Here is a 24,220-nt window from a genome sequence, read left to right as displayed (position 1 = left end):
CAAGACAATCTTGAGCTCCCTTTGAACATAACAGGCACTTGGAAGATCTAATGGAAATACACTCTTTAAAAATGTAATTGATCTGGCTTTCACCCTTTTTTCATGATTATTTCTGCAGTTACAGACTGGCAAAATCTGAAAGCAATAGAAACGTCCTATTTACTAAAATAAATGAATACACTGAACTTTTTTTTTCCCCCGAAAAGCCCATGTTGCAATCCCTCCTAAGGGAAAAAAGAATAATAAGAAAAAGATGGAGTTTGAACTCAAAGCAAACATAAAAGCTTTATTCACAAAAAAGTCAATTACACAACCCAATTTGTTTTCACCAGCAACGAAAGGAAAGCCTGGTTAGGATGTTTCAAGATCCAAACACCTTGGATCTACATGTTCCACCAAAATTTATATTATAGCTATTTCTAAAAACAAACTAAGAATTAGAGACACCTGTTAAAAGTGCCTGTGCTCTGTTCACACTTCATGTAGTATCTTAAAGTGACAGCATATTAAAATGTCAGTGCAATTCTTTTCCATTACAGAAGTATTTTTAACAACAGAAAATGCAATTAAATTGTATGCTTCTAAGTACTTGTATAGAACTTGCTTAGCCTGAAGTTCTACAGTACACTGGTGTAGAAGGGAAAACTACCAAATATATAAATTTTAATACTAGAAAACACACAATGACAAAAGACATGGACAGCCCAAAAAGCAGTAGTTAGATTACCCTCCCCCACACATTTTTTGTATTTGTTAAGCATATAATATGTTCCTTCTAGGATAGTTTTTCAATTTTAGATATATAGGCCCATATTGTAAGATGAACACTGCAGCCAAAATAAATACAACTATGCTGAAATTATTCAAACTTTGCATTTGATTATGTGCCCACTGTACAACTTGCAAAGAAACATTCCTTGATTTTGACCCCTCCAGCACATAAATATGTGTCTAACTTATGTCAGAAGCCCCTGAGTGGGAACTAAGACACCTTATGGACCATACCTGAGAAACAGGGCAAGATAAGCACCTTCAAACAATTCCTACAGATCCTTTCTATGGGTATCACCCATACAGTGAAGACACATTTACAGCAACTTCAACTGTTAAATAGTTAAAGAAAAATTACAGCTTGATGAAGTGGATTACCATGAGGAAAATTCACTTTAAAAAACAATTGTTAATTCAGAAGAAAACTCCAACAAATATGAAAGTTTAAAGTTATCAAAATTGAAGTTCTAACAAAATTTAGTTTAAATATTCTGTCATGAACTCAAGCCCATGCATACGTCCAGAACAGAGCATCTAAAATATTGCAGCCCCATTTCAATGTCCTGTGGAGCATTTCCCAAGATGCTACACAGTCTTGTGGCAGTGCCTGAGAGAAAGGTGAAAAATTTGACTGTCTCTTAGAAATGTTGCACATTTTGTCATTTATTTAAAGTCACAGACAGATATCACCCTGACCTTCCAAAATGTTCATGTCATGCCAAATTATCCACCAATATTGCGTTTACTTAACTGATTATTCTGAGCTACTTTGTGGAACAAATTCAACAGTACTGTAATCAAGGGTAAATTACTTTTAGCCACCTGTCCAACATGTTGCCCCAGGTTACCACTTTGTAGCAGAAGGAACAAAATGAACTGCCCTAGGTATTTTTGTTCACAGCCTTAGTTTTAATGGAAGTAATATAAAACACAAGTCTTTTATCTGTATTTCATGAAAAGTCACAAGATTTTCATCTGTATCACTTCTGCAGTTTCCCACTAGCTTCCAAAGCTGTAGCTTCATAATTTTGAAATCTGAAAATTTACTGAAAATTGATTGATGTATCTTCAAAAGACATCTTTTTCTAATATATTTATCTTTTTTTTTTTTTCTGAAATATGCCTCATCAAAACTTTAGCTGACCAAATTTCTGTTTATTCTAAGTTTTATTACGCTCTGGATAAAAATCCTGGTTTATTTTTCAAATACGGAAGAATTCAACTACCAATATTCAAGATATCTGTATGTTCAGAAGCTAACTCGTCTCCAGATAGAAAAATAACCTCTTTCAAAAGGCTTCTGAATCACATTGTTCTCATCATTGAACAATGATGAAATTGAAATTTATTGCAACTGCATAAATTATGTCTTCCAAGAGTACCTGTGAATTGGCCTTGTGCTATAACATTTCTGATTATAACTTTATGATTTGTCATCCAAGACTCAAGTTTACATTATTCTTAAGCTATGTGATTAAATGGGAGGAAGAACTGTGGGCCAAGCTTTTCAAAGCTGCTAATGTATTTCCACTGCACTCAGGCTAGCCAAGAATACTGGAACTGTTTTAGCCCCAGCACATATAACACAACTCTGCTCTAATTGGTGCAGAATTCCTATTAGTCACCAGGGTCTGTACTGGCAGCTACAAAAAGCTGGATTGTAAAAGACATTCTGACCACTGATTTCTTTCCAGAATTACCTACTGCCATATAAGAGTTTGTGAGGAAGAGGTGAAGCAGAGTCATTAATCCACCTCTACATCATATACCACCTAAGGACTTCTGACTCATTAAGAAAATTTTCCAGTGCCAAAATCTCCCCCAATGTCCTCTGAGCTGTCAGAATAGCACAAAAAGACAACAATAAGACCTTGCTCTTCTTATTCAACTGCACTAAATGCTTCTGTTGCATAAATTTATTCAGATGCTGAAAATGAGTAAGTGGAAATGGCATCATCAGTGCATCTAATTGATCTCAAAATTTGGTTTGGCTAATCAAGGAAAGGTTTCATGTAGCAGAAACAGCTGAATCTATGTGAACTATTAACCTTGTTCCACAGATGTGATGTTCTCTGGGATTTCATGTTGTTTCTAATGGATGAGATGTTTTTCATGGTACTCAGAATGCGTATGAGCATGATACACTCATCATCATTCTTTTATTACTTTTCTGATGATTCATCAAAATAGTGGATGGAAAGTGTCTGAGTCAGTGACTTCAGCTCTTATTATCACAGGCAACTCTGTCATATATGCCTTTGTAGGTCCCTTATCCTAAGAAAGTGACTACTGTAAAGATAGGAGGCTTTTTGCCTCCATAGTACCAATTATTATGTATCAGAAGACAAAGGATCAGAAGGCCACCTGTCCTAATATTTAGTCTTTGCCAACAGTCTGTAGAGGATCATCAGGCCAGTACACAGCAAGATGACAAATATATACCCTCTGTATTTCCAGATGTCATGATTCTGGAGCTCAGGCCTCTTGTTAATTATGTCCTTGCTATCTCCACATAACTATGGGAGTAAATGTCACATAGGGCACTGTACTTATTTCTTTGTACAGGTTTACTTCCTACCTAGGGCACGATGCTTCATGTTCCATTTTTTTCACGCTGTTCATTAGAACTGACTGCAAAAAACACACATATGCTTGGAGAGAGACTCAGTTTACTTCCTTCCATATTCTTCCCTCTCTAACTACACGTTTTGCTGGGCAGTTTTGCTTGTTTGTTTGCTTGCTTGTTGGTTTTTCAAGTTTTCTTCCTTTTATTGTTGAATTGGTTTTTGGCTAAGTTAGAGAGCTGAATCTGATGAGTGCAGGACTGACATGAAGAAATATGAGGCTCTTTTTAGTAGCCATGAATTAGTATATCTGCTAAAGTTGTAATAAAAAACTTCAAAATCTTAATTACATATTTCACAAAAAAATCAACAGCTCTTTGTAGTGTGCAATCATTTTTCATAGTAATATCAGCAAGCAACTTCTGCAATATTGTGCAATTTTATTAACAGGGAACTTCAGGAATCCTTTATTCATTCAAACTTGACCAAGTATTTAGAAACTAGAATTAAGTACTGCAGAGCTGATAAATGAGTACATTGAAGTACAGGAACTAATATACCCATGATTTCAGTGGTTTGATGCTTCTTACTTAAGATCTCCCATGATCAGTTGATCAGATGTAAGAGTTCACCTGAAACACAACAGGGAGGTTTACACCTCAATTGGTTCTCTCCTGTCCCTACTTGGTTTTCACTGAGTGGTCCTGCTGCTTTTTCCATGATAATTCTGATGCTCACTGAACCCTTCTAGTAAGCTGATACAACTCACAAATTCATGAGAAACTGTACCAATTAGTCTTCTCATGGGGTGATATGTTCTATAGGCTTATGGCAAACTACCAGGTTCTGTAAGGAGGAGCATTTGGCATGAGGGAGACAGGCATCTTTTCTTTTTAGCAACAATGAATAACAAAATTGGAATTTTCTGTCTTGTAGAGTTGAAAACTAAATTTCAGTATATTCTTAAATTTCCTAAGACATATGCCATATACTGTTAAAATGAATTATCTCTATAAAATTGGAATTGTTATCTGTTTTACTTCTTAGAATGTCAAGTTGATAATATAACAATTTGGAAAGAAAAAGAATGTATCTGAAAAAGAAAAGGATAGCAATGAATAGCAATAGCTATTCATTTAAAAATTCACCTTTCAATTATTAAATTAGAAAATATTTTTACTTGCACAATATTGTTGCATTATTCCATTCCCCTGTGAAGGTAACACACCTTTCTTGCAGTGTTTTTATTTATCCTGTGATGGAACTCAACTTATACCTTCAAAAAATATATTTGTCCATAACTAACTAAACTTTATTTTATAAGAGAAGACATAACACTATGAAGCATGTTCTGTCAGACAAGATAGAAAAAATGGCAATCATAGAAATAAAAGTTCATATATAATTTAGAGACATAGTAAATAACATCTTTGATTAGGATGCAGTTTTGCATTAGTAGAAACCTGATCCAATAGTCTGCAGCCACTAGAAAACAAATACTTTTCAATAGCTTAATTTTCTGACACACCATCAAGCTAAATCATTCTCCCCTGCAGTTTTGCAACAGCTAGATCTGGCATATGGGAAATGGTGGGACCAAACTACAAAGAATAGAAGGGTGTTGGGTGTCAAGGGACCAGGAGCAGGCCTAACTCTCCTAGTGTAAAATCACCTTTCAGCACATCCGGTGTAACAGCATACTCTAATGACAGCATGTACACACATGCCTTTCATGCATACCTTTAGCATACAGTTTGGGGGTTGCCACTGCTGATCTGGATCTGGGTTGCCCCTTTCTTTGTCCTCATACTGCCTGACACATCATTGTGTGGGGAATTAATTCAGAAAACCAAACTGGTAAAAGAGAAACCCAGCCAGAAAAAGAAACCCACTGTAATTATTTACAATGATTAATTGATAAGTCTTCCACTGTGCTAGATCCCTGAGATCCAGTGTGTGTCAAGGGGCTGAAGAATGGGAGTGTATGTGTCAAGGGAACACAATTCCAAAAGAATTGAGCTGAAAATCTTGTGGAACCATGTTTTTAAATGACACATGCCTCCCTTCACTTCTTTCTAAGATACAACTTAAGTTTAAAAGAGGGGTTTTCTTGGATTTTGTTGTTTGTTTGCTTGTTTGCTTTTCCTTTCCTGATTTGTATTCCAGTTTAACAGTTTCAAAACTTTAATCTTATCCGTCCAGTCTGTAGATGACTCATTCAGGAAAAAGTGCCATGACTGATTCTTGCATTGGTTCAGCTCACTAATGTGCTGAAGAAAGAAGCATCCAATGTTCCTCCGGGGTGAAACCATCTTGATCTAAGTTGCCACACCTGGGCAGATGCTGGATGGACAGTAGGACATGGAACACTTGGAAATGCATCTGCCTGTGTAGCAGATCCTGAACTCCACCATGCACATATGGGCACCCACAGCACCTTCCACTGCTCTGCTGCAGGCCCATAATGGCAGCCAGTGCACAGGGGACACACAGCTACTCTTTAGCCCCTGCTCCAGATTTAGGGAAATGGATAAAAGAGGTACAAGTAATGACCACACTTTTGTAGTTCCAAAAAATTAGTACTGCTATGGATCAATCATCCATTATGAAGATAATGAGAAAATTGGGAAGCTCACAGCACCTCTGAGGCACAACCCCTCCTGTGTGCTGCTCTTCAGCTGGTGCCACTGAGCTCTGCCCCTGGCTCAACTCGGGTTGTAAAAGCACAATCTAACCCACTGCCTGCTCACCAGGGAGTCATCAGCTTACTACAACATCACAGCAGCTAAAAACTTGCAAATATTTCCTTAGCTTTTTGTTGTTTCTTTTTACTCTCTTGAGAAATAAGTTCAAAAGACATGTCTATTGTGCCAAGATTATTTTGGAGATGGTATTTTACTTGCATCCCACTCAACATGAATACTCTTGTTTCTCAAAACCCCCTCTAGACCTAGAATACACACTGATGCATCTGTTCATAAAAACATACAGAAAGCACAGTTCATAAAGATATTATCTCTCTTTTTATTTATTTATAGATTTACTTGGCACTTACTGGCCTAATGCAGTTATTTTCAGGACATACTTAAATACAGCATTAAGGGCCAACTACTCTGAGAGAATTATTGGCATTGCTGCAGTTACATTGTGCTTCCAACACATACAGCTTTATTCTCTTGTATCCATAGCTTTGAAAAGCTAGCTCAAGTACAAGTGAGAAAAAAAGAAATGTAAAGAGGAGAACATTTACTTTCTGTTTATTCTAAATGAAGTCATTAAACACTGATTTTCCATACTTGAACTGTCTCCCACTCATTGCAGTAGATGAACAAATTCTAGTAAAATAAACATAGGCAGTTCTCTCTTTCTTTCTCTTTCTTTCTTTCTTTCTTTCTTTCTTTCTTTCTTTCTTTCTTTCTTTCTTTCTTTCTTTCTTTCTTTCTTTCTTTCTTTCTTTCTTTCTTTCTTTCTTTCTTTCTTTCTTTCTTTCTTTCTTTCTTTCTTTTTCTTCTTTCTCTCTTTTCTTCTTCCTTCCTTCCTTCCTTCCTTCCTTCCTTCCTTCCTTCCTTCCTTCCTTCCTTCCTTCCTTCCTTCCTTCCTTCCTTCCTTCCTTCCTTCCTTCCTTCCTTCCTTCCTTCCTTCCTTCCTTCCTTCCTTCCTTCCTTCCTTCCTTCCTTCTTTTTCTTTTTCTTTTTCTTTTTCTTTTTCTTTTTCTTTTTCTTTTTCTTTTTCTTTTTCTTTTTCTTTTTCTTTTTTCTTTTTCTTTTTCTTTTTCTTTTTCTTTTTCTTTTTCTTTTTCTTTTTCTTTTTCTTTCTTTATTTTTCTCCTTGCTTGAATTATTTAGGCATGTTCTATCCATGGTTAGAAATCAGGCATGACAGTGGTCTAATGCAAAAGTTTTGTCCATGGAGAAATCAGACATGACTACAGTCTACCCCTGAATGTGATCTTAATGTTTTATACCACTGACAAATCATTAACATCTGTTAATAACTCACCCAGCTGCTTTGTTAGATTGTTTTTAAAAAAATCTTATGTATACCATAGATGTCTCCAACTCATAGTCTAAGTAACCTTTCCCAGCTGCTTAATCCTTTTTTAAAATCTTACTTTAAAATACACACATTTTTTAACTATCCCGTTTCTTTGTCTCCAGACAAAGTAACTTTGCTAACATCTGTTCATTCTCACTCCCCAATTCCCATCTTAAATACTTATTTTCAGCATGTATTTTTCTTGTAAATAGAATCCCATGTACCTTCTCACCTCCCAGTCCTTCATTTTCTCCTTTCCCTCTTGCTCTCATTCCACTCTATCCCTCATGATTTCTTTTGACTGATTATATTTTAAATACAGTATTAATAGAGAGAAAAAGATTATTTAAAGAGCTTCTCTGATTATCTCACACTAATTTAGGCTTGGGAAAAAAGAAAATGGGGGCATGCCATGAATCTACTATGTCTAAAGGGAATAAACAAAGGGAAAGGGGAACAATATACAGTAAAGGGTGTGTAGGTAGTTGTTAGGGATAAAACTATGTAATGGAAATACTGGAACATTAGAAAATACCTACTGGCTGAGAGAAGCAGAAGGCTATGCAGGGGCATTCCAAGGGAATTAGAGGGGACTTATCACTGGGCACAATTTAAAATAGACTGGACAAAAAGTATGGTTTGGGACCAAGCAACAGGCAGAGGCAAGGAGAGAGGAGAGGGTGAGGGTGAGGAAAAGTGAGAGGGAGAGGAAGCTGGACTCAGCACTGGGGTGGAGATTTCTGAGTGCTAGTACAGCAGTGGCAGAATGTGACAGACACAGGCTGTAACACCTCATTTGGGAATGGGATGTGATTTTAAGTGCTGATTCTACTGCAGTGATCAAAACAGTACAGCTCTGGATAAAATGCTAGCAGTCCTGGCACTATTCCCCATTGCCAAGAAATAGCAGATGAATAGTTGAATAGATGTCCCATGTCCAAAAGAAATAATTCAGATTTACAAGTGATGTACAAGGTAGTTCACATTGCACTGAGCACCAAGTCTTCTAATGCTATTTCTTTCTCCCTGTTAAGAGTGTAAGGAGCACTGAGGCAATTTCCATAACTCAAAAAAGTTACATTACTGTAATTTCCAGGACTCCTTTTTTGACAGCAATACAACAGCATGAGGGAATCTAAATGAATAAAATAATTAAACACATCTATTGTATTTAATACAATATAACACACTATAATACCACAGGGTGTTTTCTGTACATACATGGCTGTATTTTTCCAGATCTGTCAGCTGACCCACAGATTCAAAATGTTTCAAACTGAATTTGAATATTTTGTCATGAAAATTTAGACAACGCTTCTGATTCTTGTAAATATCCTGTTTATCTGTAGATATCTTGAGACAGCACAAAAAAAATCCAAGTGCTTCTATACTATCTTTAACGTCTTCAGTAGTTTCTAACTAGAGAAACAGACAACACTACAAAGAGTACATTTTAGAGGTACTTAGTCCTGGGTTCTCTTCCTTTTTTTCTTTTTCCCATTGGGCAGTGTAATGACAAAAGAATTATTCTCTCATAACTGTAAGGCATGGTATGATTCCTCGCCATAACAGTTTTAGAGCTCTTTCATCACATTTTCCTGTCCTGTCTAGAAGAGGGCTATTTGTAGCCTCATATTATAAAAGGAAGCATTTTCATAAAATTAAGGCAATAACAAATGGAAGAAAAAAATTCCAGAGCTTTCTTGGATTTAAATTGCAAGCATAGAATGTACATCTTGTGAAATCACAAAACACAGTCTATACCACTTTTTTGCAACTGCATCAGGCAGAAACAACTAATCTCCAGCAGGTTTTTCCAGTGCTAGAGAACTTAAATATAAAGAAACTTCACTTCTTTTTCCAAGGAAGATGCTGTACTGCTACAGTCAAATATATCTGTGTACATTTATTTCTCTAAAGCATGTAAATATATAGATGCAGATTATCGGAGAGAAACCCTCAGGCTCTTGTCTTTTTACAAGTTCTGCCCTTGTAGTTGCCAGTAGATTTATATGAACTTTGCAAACACTGGAAATCCAAACATAGAAAGAATCTTGTGCTATGTCATTAGAATAAAAACAAAATATACATTAAAGGGACCTGAAACTCTTCTAGCTTATTGTCCAAATAGGAGGAAAAATTAAGTAACAAAAAAAAATTGTTAAGAGAACAAAAGACTGAATATATCTTGCAAATGTCCATAGTCAAAAGGATTGCCACTAGCAGGATGGATAATATTCAATATGTCTTCCAGCATGATTACCATTTACTCCCCAAATCAGCTGCTCAAGGAACCATCTGTAAGGGTTCACCTAGACAGAACTGCGTTTGAGGAATGTAAAAGACCTTCTCATAGAATCATAGAATTGTCTGAGTTGGAAGGGATCCAAGGACCATCAAGTCCTACTCTTAAGTGATTGGCCCAAATGGGGATTGAACTCATGACCTTGGCATCACTGGCACTACACTCTAAATCTCAAAAAAAATTAAATATTTGATAATTTATAATATTCAAGATGCAAAATTGCATTTTGAAGAAAACCAAGGCCACTCCAAGTCAGCTTTGGTCCACCAGCCTTCTAGAAACCACAAACATCCCTTCTGTATCTATCTGACCAGAAATTACACAATCATCACACGTTCCTTCTTGCCCTGGCATTCTTTTTCCTTTGCTCTCTCTGGTAGACTGTCCACTTGCTTCCTTGTCTGAAAAGCTTATCCCATCTACTACTGCCTCTCTCAATTCCCCTATGATGGTCTCACCTCTTGCTCCCTGCCCATAGAGCCATTTCACTTCCTTCTGGTTCACTCCTGAAGGTATCTGAACTTGTCTTTATTTCATGCTATTCCCCTAAAAACCTCACAAACAAGGAAAGAATTCTTTAATAGGTAAATAGAGATTTTTGTTCTATCTTGAGCTGAAGGTAGACATGGTTTATTTTGTGGGTGTTAGAAATTCTAGGTTGTTCCAGCTCACAAGTGACTCAAGAAACTGAGGGAAGTTTTGGTAAATCCAGTGAAATGGCACAGGTAACATGTAACTCGAAGCATGCCATGCTGTCAAATGGAAATTACGATTTTAGGGTATTTCCGTCCCTAAAAAATAACCACCTATTCATTTAAAAACTCGAGTAGATGGCACAATGTGTAATCAAAATTAAAAAAAAGCTTGAGACATCTGTAGCAGTCTGATTTGATGATGCAGAAATTCAATTTCTTTCAAAGAAGGTATAGAATTATTTTAAAATCAAGAAAAGAATATAGGTTATAGATCTTCCAAAAATCTATACTGATTTGAAATAGGGATATCATCAAGCAGTTCTGGTGTTTGATCACATATAATACAGTATAAAATGAGGAGATGATGAAGCCACATTTATGCAGCTCCTTTTATCCCAAAAGATCTTGACACTCTTTATAAAATATACACGTGGTACACTGACGAATAGCAAAAAAAAAAAAAAAAAAGCACATAGGAACAGGAATCACATTGACCACCACTGCAAATCAGAGCATCTGTGTAACAGTGTACATCAATACTGATTTTTAATTCAGGGAAGGATTTAAATTGCAATAGTATATCCAGCAGAAATTATTAGCCCATTTGCCCTTATTAATTCCTAACAGATTGTACATAGAAGGAAAAAGAAAGGCAAATTATAGAGCATTGGATCACATCCACGTCTAAATTACTATAAACTGTAAAGTCCTCATTATAAAAAAATTTGATCTGTACATAAATATCCAAAGTATTTCAATGCTGAAATTCAAATGATAAAACCAGAGTATAAGCTGCAATATGCACACAAACCCTGTGAAAAATTGTGCCAAAGGCCACTGATAATTGAAGGAAATCTAATCCTAGAGAAAAGCCTTGGCATTTGGATGAAATAAAGACATTAAGCTGAGTTGGTCAGGGATTATTTTTACTTGGTTCTTTTTCTTCAAAATGAAAAAAAAACTTACTCAAGAAACTATCAGTTTCAATATATTTTTATATACTTCTTTTAAATGACAATGGATGTTGTTCTCTACATTTTCAAACAAAACCTTCTGTTTTTCTAGTTCAAAATTACTTAAAAGACATTGAAAAGAAAGAAAGGGAAAAAAGGAAGTGAAAACTTCCAAAATCCAAAATTAATTGCACAAAGTTTCATTGGCCATAACTCATTGTTTTTCTAGGTCTTCTGAGAGTTCAACTGTTCATTCCAATACAGAATATTTTGGTATCCTGATAATTTTCCCAGGACAGGAAGACTATTTTCTGCTTAAAACGGTTACGAATCTAACTAGAGCAGTTTGCATCAATACCATGATCTTATCACGGCCTGAGCAAACCAAGTGAACTATGGTCACTCACTTGGAAATGGTAACACTGTATAAGGACAATGAACTCTTCCTTAACCAATGTTTTTCAGAAACAAGCTCCACCTCTGCCCATTCAAACAAAAAAGACCAAAAATCAAAGACGAATTAATGATATAAAGGAAGTAGCTCTTGCAAAATAACAGATGGAATGAGATCAGAAACACATGTAGTAAGCTGAACTTTTTTAATAAGACCAAAATGACAGAATTGGAACAAAGGAACAGAATGGATAAACATGCACACAAATCAGCAGAACAGTTGCTAACTAGAAATGGGTCTGTAATGCAGATTCCAAACCTTGATTTAGATCCCAAATTATTTTTTAGCTTTGGGCCTTCAGATTAATGATGTTGGTTAAGAATTTTTCAGAAAGTTAGCAAAATTTAAAATCTCCATCCCAACTACACAAAAAATTTCCTCCACAGTTTCTTAGGTGAATTATTTGCCTCATATTTTAAATGCTGATGTTCAGGATCACACATGAGACCAAAAGTCAGTCCATATGAAGATTCTGATCTAAAGCTGAACTGTGTGAAGAGGCATTACAGTAGAGCAATATGGACTGCTGCCTTCCTACCAAAGGTGAGAAACAGCTTTAATAAAAAACACCGGAACATGTGATAGGTTGATCAGAAAAATAAGCTACACCTTATAAATTATTCTCCTGATAAATACAAGTAAAATCTTTCAAAATAATGTCTCCTGGGTCTCCTTTATGCATTGATTTTGAAATTGCATGCTCATCTCAATGTGAGACTGCCTTGCGAATGCACAACTATATAGAAAAATAGAATAGAATGTTTTCAACATCGAGAAAAAAATCAAATGGAACTGTCATTATTTGAGTTAACTAGAGAAGTATTAAAAAACTGCCCACTGAATATATGTCTAAAATGTTAGGACAAAGGTTACCCTGATGATTCTACTATTCTATTATTAATAAAATAATAAACTAGATTTTCTCCAAGTCTTTTATATGGTATTTGGCATAACATTCACCTCTCTTTGAATACATTGTCTGAAAGTAAAAAATCTCTAAATACTCCAGTGGTATGAACTCATCTATCTCCACTGAAGTCAACATAGATCTGGAGGACAATTTGGTATTATTGTGATGTGAGAGAAACTATCTCTCTTTCAGATATTTGTCTCAAAATGCATAGTGATGTCATATTACACCTAAAATGGAATAGAGAAGTAAATGATTAATCTAATTCCCATAACATTTTTCTGGTTCACAGGAATTTCAGATATATTTTCTTTTCAGATGTTACGCATTTGAAAGTTTTTCTGTTGTTATTTTTTAATCTATTATTTGAAAACACCTATTCATACATTTCTTCATTTGTGTTTTCTATTAAATTCTGTAGATAACTGTTGAAAAAAATTACTCAGTAGGTTTCCATTTCCTGACTACTTAATACCAAGTCACATCCAAAATTACTATTTCCACACAAATATATGTTTCACAGTCTGTATGAATACTTGCAAAGGAAATTTTGAAATTGTTTTCAAGAACAGTGGAGTCATTAAAATTCAGCTGTATAAATACTGGTGATAATCAATGAAAAAGAAAAAGCACATAAGGAGAATCAACTCATAAGCCTAGAGAAATAACCTCAGACTATAACCTGGAACTGTCAGAGAGACCACAGCAAGATCCTCCAGTTACTAGCTAGGCTTGGTTGACTGATTCCTCAAATACAATTAGCTTTCCCTTGGCTTTACACAGCTCCCTGTAATTCTCCCTTTCTCTCACCAACTACACACACTGCATAAATACTAATTATCCAACAATAAAACGTATTTAAGTTGTGAATTTTGTATATTTGATTGAATCAGGACATATAAACTCTACCTGGAAAATCGCTTTACTGTTTTTAAATTTAAAGTAATATATATGGCAATGTCTTGTCCTATGTATCATGACCTAGTAGGTCATTTTGTCATCTTTTGAAAGTCTCACGGGTGAAAACAACATTACAGCCTGCATTATGCTTCAGACACAAAAAAAGGTACAAAGTAAGCAAACCCAATCCTTTATCCTAAGATAAGACACTTTTCTCCTCCCTCACCTTCTAGGAAAGAAAGATCATCTAGAGCTCTTAATTAAAAAATAGACCTTCTATGTCTTGACTGTATCTGTGCCGGAAAACTCTTGCTAGTGCTGTCACTTCTCATACATGGACACACAAAAAAACTTGTCAGACTCTGTTTTTAGGACGAAAAGAACAGAGGTTCAGTACTTTATTTGATGGCTAGCTTAACCATAAGGTAACTGATGTATAAAATAGCTATTAGAAACTGTTCTAAAAAAATAAACCAGCACACCTTTTTTTAATATCTCATCTGACACTATTCCAATATATCTTGCAAATGAGGAAAGAGCTTCATTTCAAAGAATAAGTGGGATTCATAAAGCTAAAACAATGAATCATAGTTATCTTAATCTATCCAGCTATCAGGAATTTCTTAGAGTAGTGATCTTTGGTGTTCTAGCAGAGAAAAAAATAAAATTATTTTCACATGTACACTTAGGAAAAAACCACTTCATTAAGCATTTGGATTATCTATGGTTTATAAGCATGTACTTATACACTGTTCCTCCCTTGATGTGAGCAGATAAACAAATCTAGCATTGTTACTGTAGAATAATAGAAAATTGCTAAACACAGAAAAGATATTGCAAAATGTCATAGAAGAGCCAAACCATTTTCCAGGGTTTCAAAATAATCTTTGACAGAAACTTTATTTTCTCCAATTTTTTATTAAAAACATGCACTTACACAAAATATCAATGAAGCACTAAGCCACCAGTTCACTAGATGTGAGCCTCTGACATCTTCCCTAAACTCCTTCAGAACAGTAACTTAGATCAATGAGATTACATAATTTGAAATGGCCACAGGACTCTTCTAACCAAACACACTTCTAGGAAAAAAGGTAGGAAACTCAAAACACCATAAAAATTAAGGAAGAAATGGTGCTTTCATACATCTTTTCACCTAACCAATAGGAAGAAAACCCTAAACTAATCACCAAAACTATAATAGCTGGAAGTGATTAGGAAACAGTGGATTATCAATACCATGTTGGGAAAGATTAAGCACACAATAGTACTTAGAAGCACTGCAAGAAATGAATAAAGTCAATGAAAAACTATTAGAAAACATTCTATGTCCGAAATTCAGAATTAAAACCAATGTTTCATTTAAACTTTCAAGGCCATCAAAGAATTAATCTGCTATAGTAAATTGGGACCATTACAAAATGAAAGGAACATAGAACAAAATGATGGATGTGATCAAAGGACATTCTATTCTTGGTTTTGTCATTTGCTTTCAAAATGTAAGTATTTTGAACTACTACCATCTGCTGAGATCTGCGGAAACATTTCTGCAAAATCTGTGTAATATCTCTGAATACATCTGCATCAACAAACTAGAAAAACTATCACTTGGGTGCTGCCCACTTCTGCAAAGAGCTGCAGCTAACTCAGTGGAAGAATTAACTCAATGGAAGTTTCTTCAAATAAAGAAATTTGTTTAATGGATTTTTAATTTGATTCAGCCCCTCAGTTTTACTTTGATCAATAATCTGATTTCTTCTGCACAGCTACTGTTGTTTCCTTTCTTCTTACTTCTTTCTTTCTTCTAAAATTCCACTGTTTATGGGCTCACATTTCAAATTTAAGGGTTTCCTAATTTTTAATTTTTATTGTGTTTTTAAGGATTGTTACAGCTTGACAAATATCCCCATACACTCTTTAATGCTTTACATTTCAGGACCTCAGGTCTGAAAAGCTTTTTCACTACTAAAAGTGTGTAAAACTCAGTAAAAGCTCAAAGAGACACGGGGAAATCTGTCCTTGTGTTCTGAGAGTCCACTGGTCCTATCAGAAAACTGAAAGTACCTCTGTTGATTGCCAGTACAGATGTGCAATAATGCATTTTCTGACACGATATGTGGCTTACGCTAAATTATGAATTATCTACATTCTTACTACAAAAGAACACTAATCCAGTACAAAGAGAAAAATGAGGAGTAGTAAAACCAAAGCTTGAAAGCTAGAGGTGAGTTAAAGCACAAACTGCCAAAATGAAGTCACTAAAGCACATCCTTTTGGGACCACGATAGATTTTTTTTTCTTTTCAATTTGGTGTTGTATTTGTATTTGTACTCTGTTGCCTCTGAGTCTTTAATTTCCATCTCATGAAAGTCTTGTTTTAATAGGATTGTTCCAGTGGTACTTGGAGGGACAGAGAGGACCCTCAGAACCACCAGGAGCACTGTCTCTGTATGAATCAACACATCCACGTTATGCAGGGATATGGAAGGATTGCCTGAGCAACCTCCAAGCCTCAAGAAGGACCTACAGCACCTCAGCACCACTTAATGCACCTGGAGCCTGAATAACTCTTTCCTGGCATGGGGCAATGATCACAGCTTACTTCCTTCTGCAAAACGCAACCTGCAAAAAAATGCATCTCAAGGTCTTAGGCAAATCACAAAATGTGATTTAAATAGAAGCCAAAAATGCATCCAAAAAAAGCACATGTTGGCTAACTGAAACTAGAATATGAAGTCATAATTGACAACTTCAAGCATATTCCAGAGATCACAGCCGTCCTCATCATTTGTGTGGGGCTGATTAGTCTCCTAGTGAAGCTTTTCTGCCTACATGTCTGTGACCTAGATAGAGCTCCAGGAACAGTATCTATGGTAATTATTGGCACTGCATAACTTATATGGCATGAATAGCTTTCACCTCCTACCAGTATGCTTCTCCATTCTGGTTTTTTGCTTTTCATGTGCAGTAACACTGATTTGTGAATTTATAGAAAAACTAAAATGCATAGGAAATAAAAGGATATTCCAGAAACTAGAAACACAGCTATTCTTTTTTTACGCTTCAGTAACCAACATTAACAAAAACCAAACAAACTTCAGCAAATTTTTGTGGGCATTTAATAATTTATATTCACATAAGAAGAAATATTCAGAAAAAAAATAAAGACAAAAATATTTTTAAAATATAAAATCATGAAGCTATTTATCTTACAAAGAGAATGTGGAACACCTTCTCTTATTATTTTTATTAAAATTTGATGAAAATTATTTTGAAGGCAATATGGTATTTCCCAATTAAATATAAAAGCATTACTGCAGATACTACATATACAAAGTGAATTTAACTTTAGCCATCTTCATGTCATAGCATTGTGTTACAAGAGTAAAAATAAATGTCATAACCAGATTTAACACCTTTAGATGACCTCTAATCAGAAATGTGTCATGCTACTCAAATTCCATCTGTCAAATGCTGTAAATGCAGGTAAGCAAATATAAATGTCATTAGAGGCACAAGTTATCTTACTGGGAGAAGTTCTAGGATTTTATTTTTTGACAGCTTGTAATTTGGATATCTTCCAGTGTCAACAAAACCTGTTCAAGCATGATCTTACCTTGTTTTCACTACATCAAGGGGATGCATCAGGCAAATTTCTACAAGACCTATAAAAGAATAACAAAGAAAGGCCTAGTAAACATTTGTACAAATAGTAATTCAATTTTCATTGACTCCAGCAGTTTTTAAATTTGAAAGGCAATGTAAAAACCTACACATATAATTGATGACACAATATTCGTACACCTCATACATTAAACATGTGCTTCTGTAGTGTGTATGAACCATTGGGCTTTTCAACAGTGAACAGAGATAATTGTTCACTGGAGTGGGCTAAGTGAGGACTTTACTACATAATCAATTTAATCTTAGTTTTCACTCAGTTTTCTGAGTTAAGAACAGTGGGAACATTTGTCTGGCATCATAAATAAATGCATTAAGTCTTGTTGAGAGTAGCAAAGGAAGGGAGTTCAGGTTGGCACTTGCTTCTTTTTTGTACAAGAATAATTCCTAAGGACACTGCAGGACTGCACTGGTGGCTCAGATGCACTTGATGCTAAGATGACAGCTGATTCCTGAGTATCTGAGCTGCAGCTTCACGGGTTCTTTGTCCTACCCTGCCCTGTGCTAATGCTGATGTATGGTCCTGGCTTTTCCCCTTTGAGTGTGAATCTCAAGGGGCCAGTGCCAAGGTAATAAGAGAGATCTGGAAGGTCCCAAATGCACCTGTCAACACCACCTTCAAAGCTGGCTCTATTACTTTTTCTACCCACTCGACACCTGATGAAAAGTCCACACATAACCAAGGGAAAACTTTCTAGTTAAATTTCTAGGTTTGCTACTCTCCTTTCCATTTGGCATATCAGCCTCACTCCAAAGAGCAAACAAGCAGTAAAAAGATGTATTTAGCAAGACCACTGTAAAAGTGCATTTTAGAGATCTGTCAATATGCAGACAGAATAAAAACTACTACAGAAATCTTAGAGGACTTTGAAGTTCTAAGAAAATACATGCATACATTCCTAGATAATAATTAAAATGTCTTTGAAATTTCTGTGCCCTGGTTATTAGGACGCTGAAATATCCACTCACTATTTTTACCTGGTGTAATAAATTCAATGCTACATCATGAAGAAACAAGTCATGAAGACTATAGTTATTACAATGTTTGAATGCATTTATTTACTTTATTTATGATTATTGTAAAAATAATTACAAAGCTTTCATAATAAAGAATGTTTTGAGGAGTCAGAGCTAAATTTCCAAAAATCTCGATTCAAGAAAGAATTCTTCTTCAAGTGAAAATATCTGCAAATTCCTTTCTTTAGGTATAACATAGAGTCCCACTGAAACTAAGCACATGGCACATGCTTATGTTCCACTGGATGCTCTCCTATTTCAGAGGTCACTGGCTTAAGTTCCACACCCTGTCCTCTTCCTTTAATGGCACACACCACATCATTTTCATTATTTTTTTATCATTACAGTCTAATGCATAAAGATTGAAAAACATAAAATTTTCCAGACAGCCCCTGATCCCTAGTTTTCTGCCACTGAGTTTGAAATACAGTATCAGGTTAATATTTATGATCATTGTTTTGCTGTATTTTCTTTTCACTCCATGCAAGATTGTTTATTTTCAATATTGGATAAAAGGAAGACAACATAGGTGATATCAGCCAATGGTTATTACTGTGCAGGTATATTTATTGCTTTAATTATTGTCCAAGAATTGCTTCTATTTTACTAAAATAAGATCATATCACATTTCGCATAAGGGAACCGTCCCAAAATCTATAAATTGCTCCAACAGCTGCCAACAGGTGCTTTGTGAGTGGAGCTGCAACTGAGTATTTCAGTGCTGGCAGGGGGCATAGCCTATGAGTATTTCCCTTTCCAACCACCCTCCTCTTCTAAGCTCTCTTTTTCCAACCTTCTCCCCCTCTCCCCATTTTTGATCTTCTATTCCATCTAATTTTGGCAGATAGAGCCTACAGTAGGGGGCCAAGCATGGGGCCAAGGGTTGTTCACCCTATTCTGTTTTTGCAGCATTAATGACCATTTTGGGAGAAAACTGTAGAGTGCCAGAATTTGCCTCTATTTTCTTGGTCCTTGTAGGATAATTTTTAATTCAGGCATTTTTCCAGCAACTGAATCAGATGAATTCCAAGGTCCTTGGCAAGAGCTCTGTTTTGATAAGTTCAGGATTCTATTGGTTATCTGACTTTCTCAGTCTTTCCTTTGTCTCATCATCTAATTACACACCAGGTTTTAAACGATGTATAGTTTACTTGATTTCGCCAGACCAAATTCTTCAAAAGATGCAGGGATTATGACACAGCTCTCCAAAGAGCACCAAAGGGCTGCACACTGTGCAAGACACTAATGGAACAGCTACGAACACAAGCTACATTTTTCCATCTACTATAGTAGTCATGCAAATCATTACAACATCCTACTTGATAGCCTGCCCAGAAAGTGTGGTGGCCCTACTAAATTACAAGCACTCTGAGATGTGCTCAATAAAATAAAATATATTGCCCTTTCCTTAGCTAATGTTCATCAGCTTTGTAACAAATTCAATTAGCACTATGAAAATCTAATTTACTAAACATTTCTATTAGGGTGCAATATATCTTAACTCGTCACTCTGCAAAGACTACTGTTTACAAACTTAAAAAAAACAAAGTAGTTAAAATAGTTACAGATAGATTGTCCAAAAAATACTCTAATTGTCCCATTGGGTCTCCTTGGTGATGTCACACGCAAAATAACCAAGAGTGATATATGACGGCCTAATTATGTTTAAAACGACTCTGATCCAACTAGCTGAACAAGAGCCCAAAGGAAATATAGGAAAGAACAATTACTGGGTCAGTCCAACATTTGTTGTCTTCTGGGTGGGAAAAAATTCCCTGTGAAAACCAAATAGTGACCGTAAAACAAGACATAATCAAAAATCTGTGTGTTGAAGAAATAACCAGCTGTCATCATTGACAGGCTCTGAGCATACACAAGTGGAATATCAACAACCAAGAAGGGAGTCCAGAATTCTATTATGTAAAACATTCTGCTCAGTAACTGAGCCCATGGAGAGAATAAAATGACAGAAAATGCTGACCCCCAAACTGACCCTCCTCAGTAAATCATTTTCCCTTTCCCAACTAATATCTTCTGTCTTTAAATTGTTTCCCATTATGGATTACATTACATTTCCCTCTACAAGATTCACACTTAAAATTTCAAACTGTCAATTTCACATACATCTCCTCAACGCAAACATTTTGGTGACTGGTGGCTATATTGAGCTCCTTTGTTCTTTGTTGCTCAATTCCATCATTCATGCAAGTCTTGTATCAATAATCATACGTGGCTTGAGAATACTTTGACACTGTTTAAAATGTGTTGTAACAATCCATCTGGCACAATGTGAAAGCTTGAGATTTCAGCAGCACAGGATTATAGCTCTCCTTGTATCTGCAAGGGTTTCCATACTTCACCTATTCACTGCATTGGGAGAAAAAGAATGAAGTCTAGCTAACAGTTCTTGCAAAATAACACAGATAAAACCAGCACCATTTGGGCTTCGGAATGCCTTAGGAGAGTTCTTATATTTTTATCTCCAGCATTTCATTTATCCTCAAAGCTATGAACTGAAAAGTGTGACAAGCCTGTGATGGACACTGATTTCTTTCAAAAAAACCTGAGCAGCTCACCCTCTCTGTGTTTTCTGCATCATACATGAACACAGATTCAACACAGACTCAAGAGATGTAGAGCATGACCCATGTGTTAGTTCAGACAACCCCCTACAGTGTAGAAGCCATTATGCACCCTCCTCCCCTTGTGTTACTCATTTCCCTGGAATAACACAGTCACTGGAGGAACACAACAGACAGGAGACTGGTCAGAGAAAATATGGCAATAAACACATCAGGCACTGTATATTGTATAGCTGGAATAGTTGATATTTGTTTTGGCTTTTACATAGATACAGTTACAATGTATGAAATGATCATAAATATTTTATGTGTACTATACATTTCCTTCTGAGAATACAAGTCTGACAGAAAGAATCTTGTGTTGATCTTTGTATCCTAATCAAAACAATGACAAATTCCTGTTGAATATGCTTTTCTCTTGGCTAAAACACTCCATTTGATGGGATGGAGCATGGACTCTCCTCCTGATTGTAACAGCACTATTTCATAAACAGTGAAATGCCTGGGAAAAAAACATCCCTGCAGTAAATTCTGCACAGGTTAATTAATTTCCATCAGGTCGCTATCTGACCTAATCTTCAGAGACATATAAAGGTTTTACCTGTTCTGTTGAGGGTACACCTTCCTCAGAAAAGGCCCCAAAATGTTAGGTTCACTAGGCAGCCAAGGCTCACTCCTTTTCTAGGAAAGCAGTAATGTACTGTGCCCTTCTCAATTGTAGTACATGTCAACTAGGCTCCAAGGAAAACTATACAAGAGCATGCACAGACTGTGCTGAGAAAGATCTACCTGTTAGCCTTTACTTAAGAAAGTGACACTTATTTTAACTCTTGCCCAGGATTCTATTTAGTGATGTGGTATGGGATTAACTAATGGTACCCTGGAGCTCCTCACAAACATTGGTAAGGAGCCAAATCAATGCTTTCCTTAGAAAATGTGGATAAATGGAAAGTTACTCCAAAAAGTACTCCATAATGGCAGGGCTGTATTCATGAGTCATTCTTCCTCAGAGACCTAGTTTACACAGAGAAAATACACTAGAAAACATGTTAATTAAACAAATTGTTGAATATGATTTTCCCCAAGGATGTCTGTGTTTAAAAATGTGTTGGCTGATCACAGGAGGATCCCAGGAGGAGCTGTTGGTTTACTGTCACATTTCAGAAGAAGTCTTTTGCATGTCTACAGGAGGAGATAGCTCATGCTCAACTTCTTATTAGGTAGCAGTGTTCCCTAACAGATGCAACCTGTCAGCCCAGCACTGCTATCTGGAATTGCTATCCCCAAAAGCAGGACTGGGAACAGTGATTACCTGGTTTTCAAAAAAAGAAAACCAAACCACTCTGGACTTCAGCAGCAGATGGAAATTTTTGGTTTTTGGGCTATACTATTTGTGCTGAAAGAGGTCAGTGCTCTCACAGCACTCTCCATGAAAGCAATTCAACTTGTGTTCAAATAATAATGGGTCCTTGGTTATATGGTATAGCAAACAAACATTTTAATCTTCAAGGTTTCAAGTAAAGATTCCTCAAGGTCAGGAGAATCACATCCTAGATGTGTGAAAGACAGGAGCTTGAAATGAGTGTTTCAGGCAGCATTTTGTCTGGACCAGGTGTTGCTCAGCCATAACCCCCTTCAGCCTGCAAGTCCCAATACACAGACATAGCTAGAAACATGCTGCTGCTCAGTGCTCACATCAGAAAGTTCAAACTGCTCATCTTTAGTGCTCAAAATTCTTAGCTAGTATCTGCTGCATTTCACTGCTGCCTGCTCCAGCTAAAGAGAACATTATTACCATATGGGAAATTGTTCAGTTCTATTGCAAATATAAAACAAATGTAATTGTAGGGCATTATTTTTGCGGAGCTTGAAAATTGGGTTACAGCAATTAAGTGAATAAAGACAGAAAATGGTGCACATCTTCTTAAATAGTCTTACTCTGACTAAAAGACACTCAAATCTAAGTTGTGATCTATACCTGGGCACACATGCACAAAGCTTTGTGTCTTTGGACGGGCAAATTCCACCTTGAGATAATACATGTGTATACAAGTACTGAGAGGTTATTATAGTAATGATAAAACGATATTTGAAATTCAACATTTGTCAATAAGTAATGTATTGAGGAAGTATTTGTCTTGCCTCAGGGACTTCGTTGGAAAAATGAAAAAAAAATAAAGCCCCCTGAGATTATTCTTACACTTGAGTTCCTTTCTTCTGTCTTATTTTTATTGGATGTTTAGATTGCTGACAAATGGTCCTATCAAGCAATTGTAATTCCCTTTCACAGCAGTTCTACCCTAGTATAGACATTTTTCAGTCTAACACACAACGAGCTGATACATGTTGATTCAATGTGAGTGGGACAGTTGTGAATATGCTCATCAAAACCATGATGAGCAAATGTCTACCTAACTTACATTTAGCAGAATTCTGCAATATTTTATCAATGTATTTCTTGCCTATGGGGTAAAAAATATCTAGCTTTAATGTTCAAAGCATGTATGTAAACTGCTCTAAATTTAGCACAAATTTATTCATTGTTTGATTTCTACATTCAACATTCAAGGCACAATCAGTCATATCAGGAAATTATGCTCATGCTGCCAGCAATAACCACATCTTTATACCTACTGCTGCCTAGAATGCAGCTCTATGAATCTCTTAACATGCTTCACTTAAACTGCTCAATGCTCATTTATGTTCTCTAAGTACTGAGTAAAAGCAAAGGCCATCTTCCAGTTTAATTTGATTTTTTATTTGCTGCATATTTTAACATGAAAAAATTAAGTCCTTGTTTCACAGACCTACCAACTTGATTAGCCTCATGCCTCTGGCTTGAATGATGCTCATACATCTGCCTCTAGAGAAATCTATGACGATTTGGAGGACTGAGTTAATTTTAAATTATGTAGAGTTAAATATATTTATAATAAGTCTAGAAGGAATTGTCAAATCAGCCAGCAAAAATCAGTGGTTCATAACAAAGAATCTTCTACTAGAGCTACATGTCTTTGGAAGAAAGGTTCTTCCAGACTCCAATAGCATATATTACTTTCACAGGGATGCAGGTCCAATTCCACCACTCACATAGAGCCTTTCCTAGGCAAAATGCTATGTAGAAATGTTCTTTGTATGGTAACGCCTACCAAATTTGCATTTATGACACAATCAAAAATACAGTTTTAGAATTCTAGACCTTTCACACATTTACCTGATGTTAAATACCAAAGCTGTTCCAGTGAGACTAAATAGCATGGAAGGTTTGATTATGCAGTCAAACAAGGTGACATTTAGGTACTGACACAAAATATATGGGAGTAAAACACAGCACAAAACATTAAAAAAAAGCA

The 24,220-nt window shown here is 35.9% G+C and overlaps 1 protein-coding gene across 7 annotated transcripts in view; it reads right to left on the bottom strand.

Annotated features, from left to right (window-relative positions):
* Positions 1-24,220, bottom strand: part of SLC25A21 (solute carrier family 25 member 21) — a 238,934-nt gene that overhangs the window by 87,312 nt on the left and 127,402 nt on the right. For all 7 annotated transcript variants that reach the window (XM_064714950.1, XM_064714951.1, XM_064714949.1 and 4 more), the window contains one exon: positions 17,204-17,252. In XM_064714950.1, the coding sequence (XP_064571020.1) occupies positions 17,204-17,252 (49 nt within the window). The remainder of the gene's footprint in view (positions 1-17,203; positions 17,253-24,220) is intronic.

Source organism: Zonotrichia leucophrys, chromosome 5, assembly GCF_028769735.1.
Source record: "Zonotrichia leucophrys gambelii isolate GWCS_2022_RI chromosome 5, RI_Zleu_2.0, whole genome shotgun sequence".
Lineage (NCBI taxonomy): Eukaryota > Metazoa > Chordata > Aves > Passeriformes > Passerellidae > Zonotrichia > Zonotrichia leucophrys.
The sequence above is the reverse complement of the archived record's forward strand: the minus strand, read 5'-3'. Positions and strand labels throughout refer to the sequence as shown.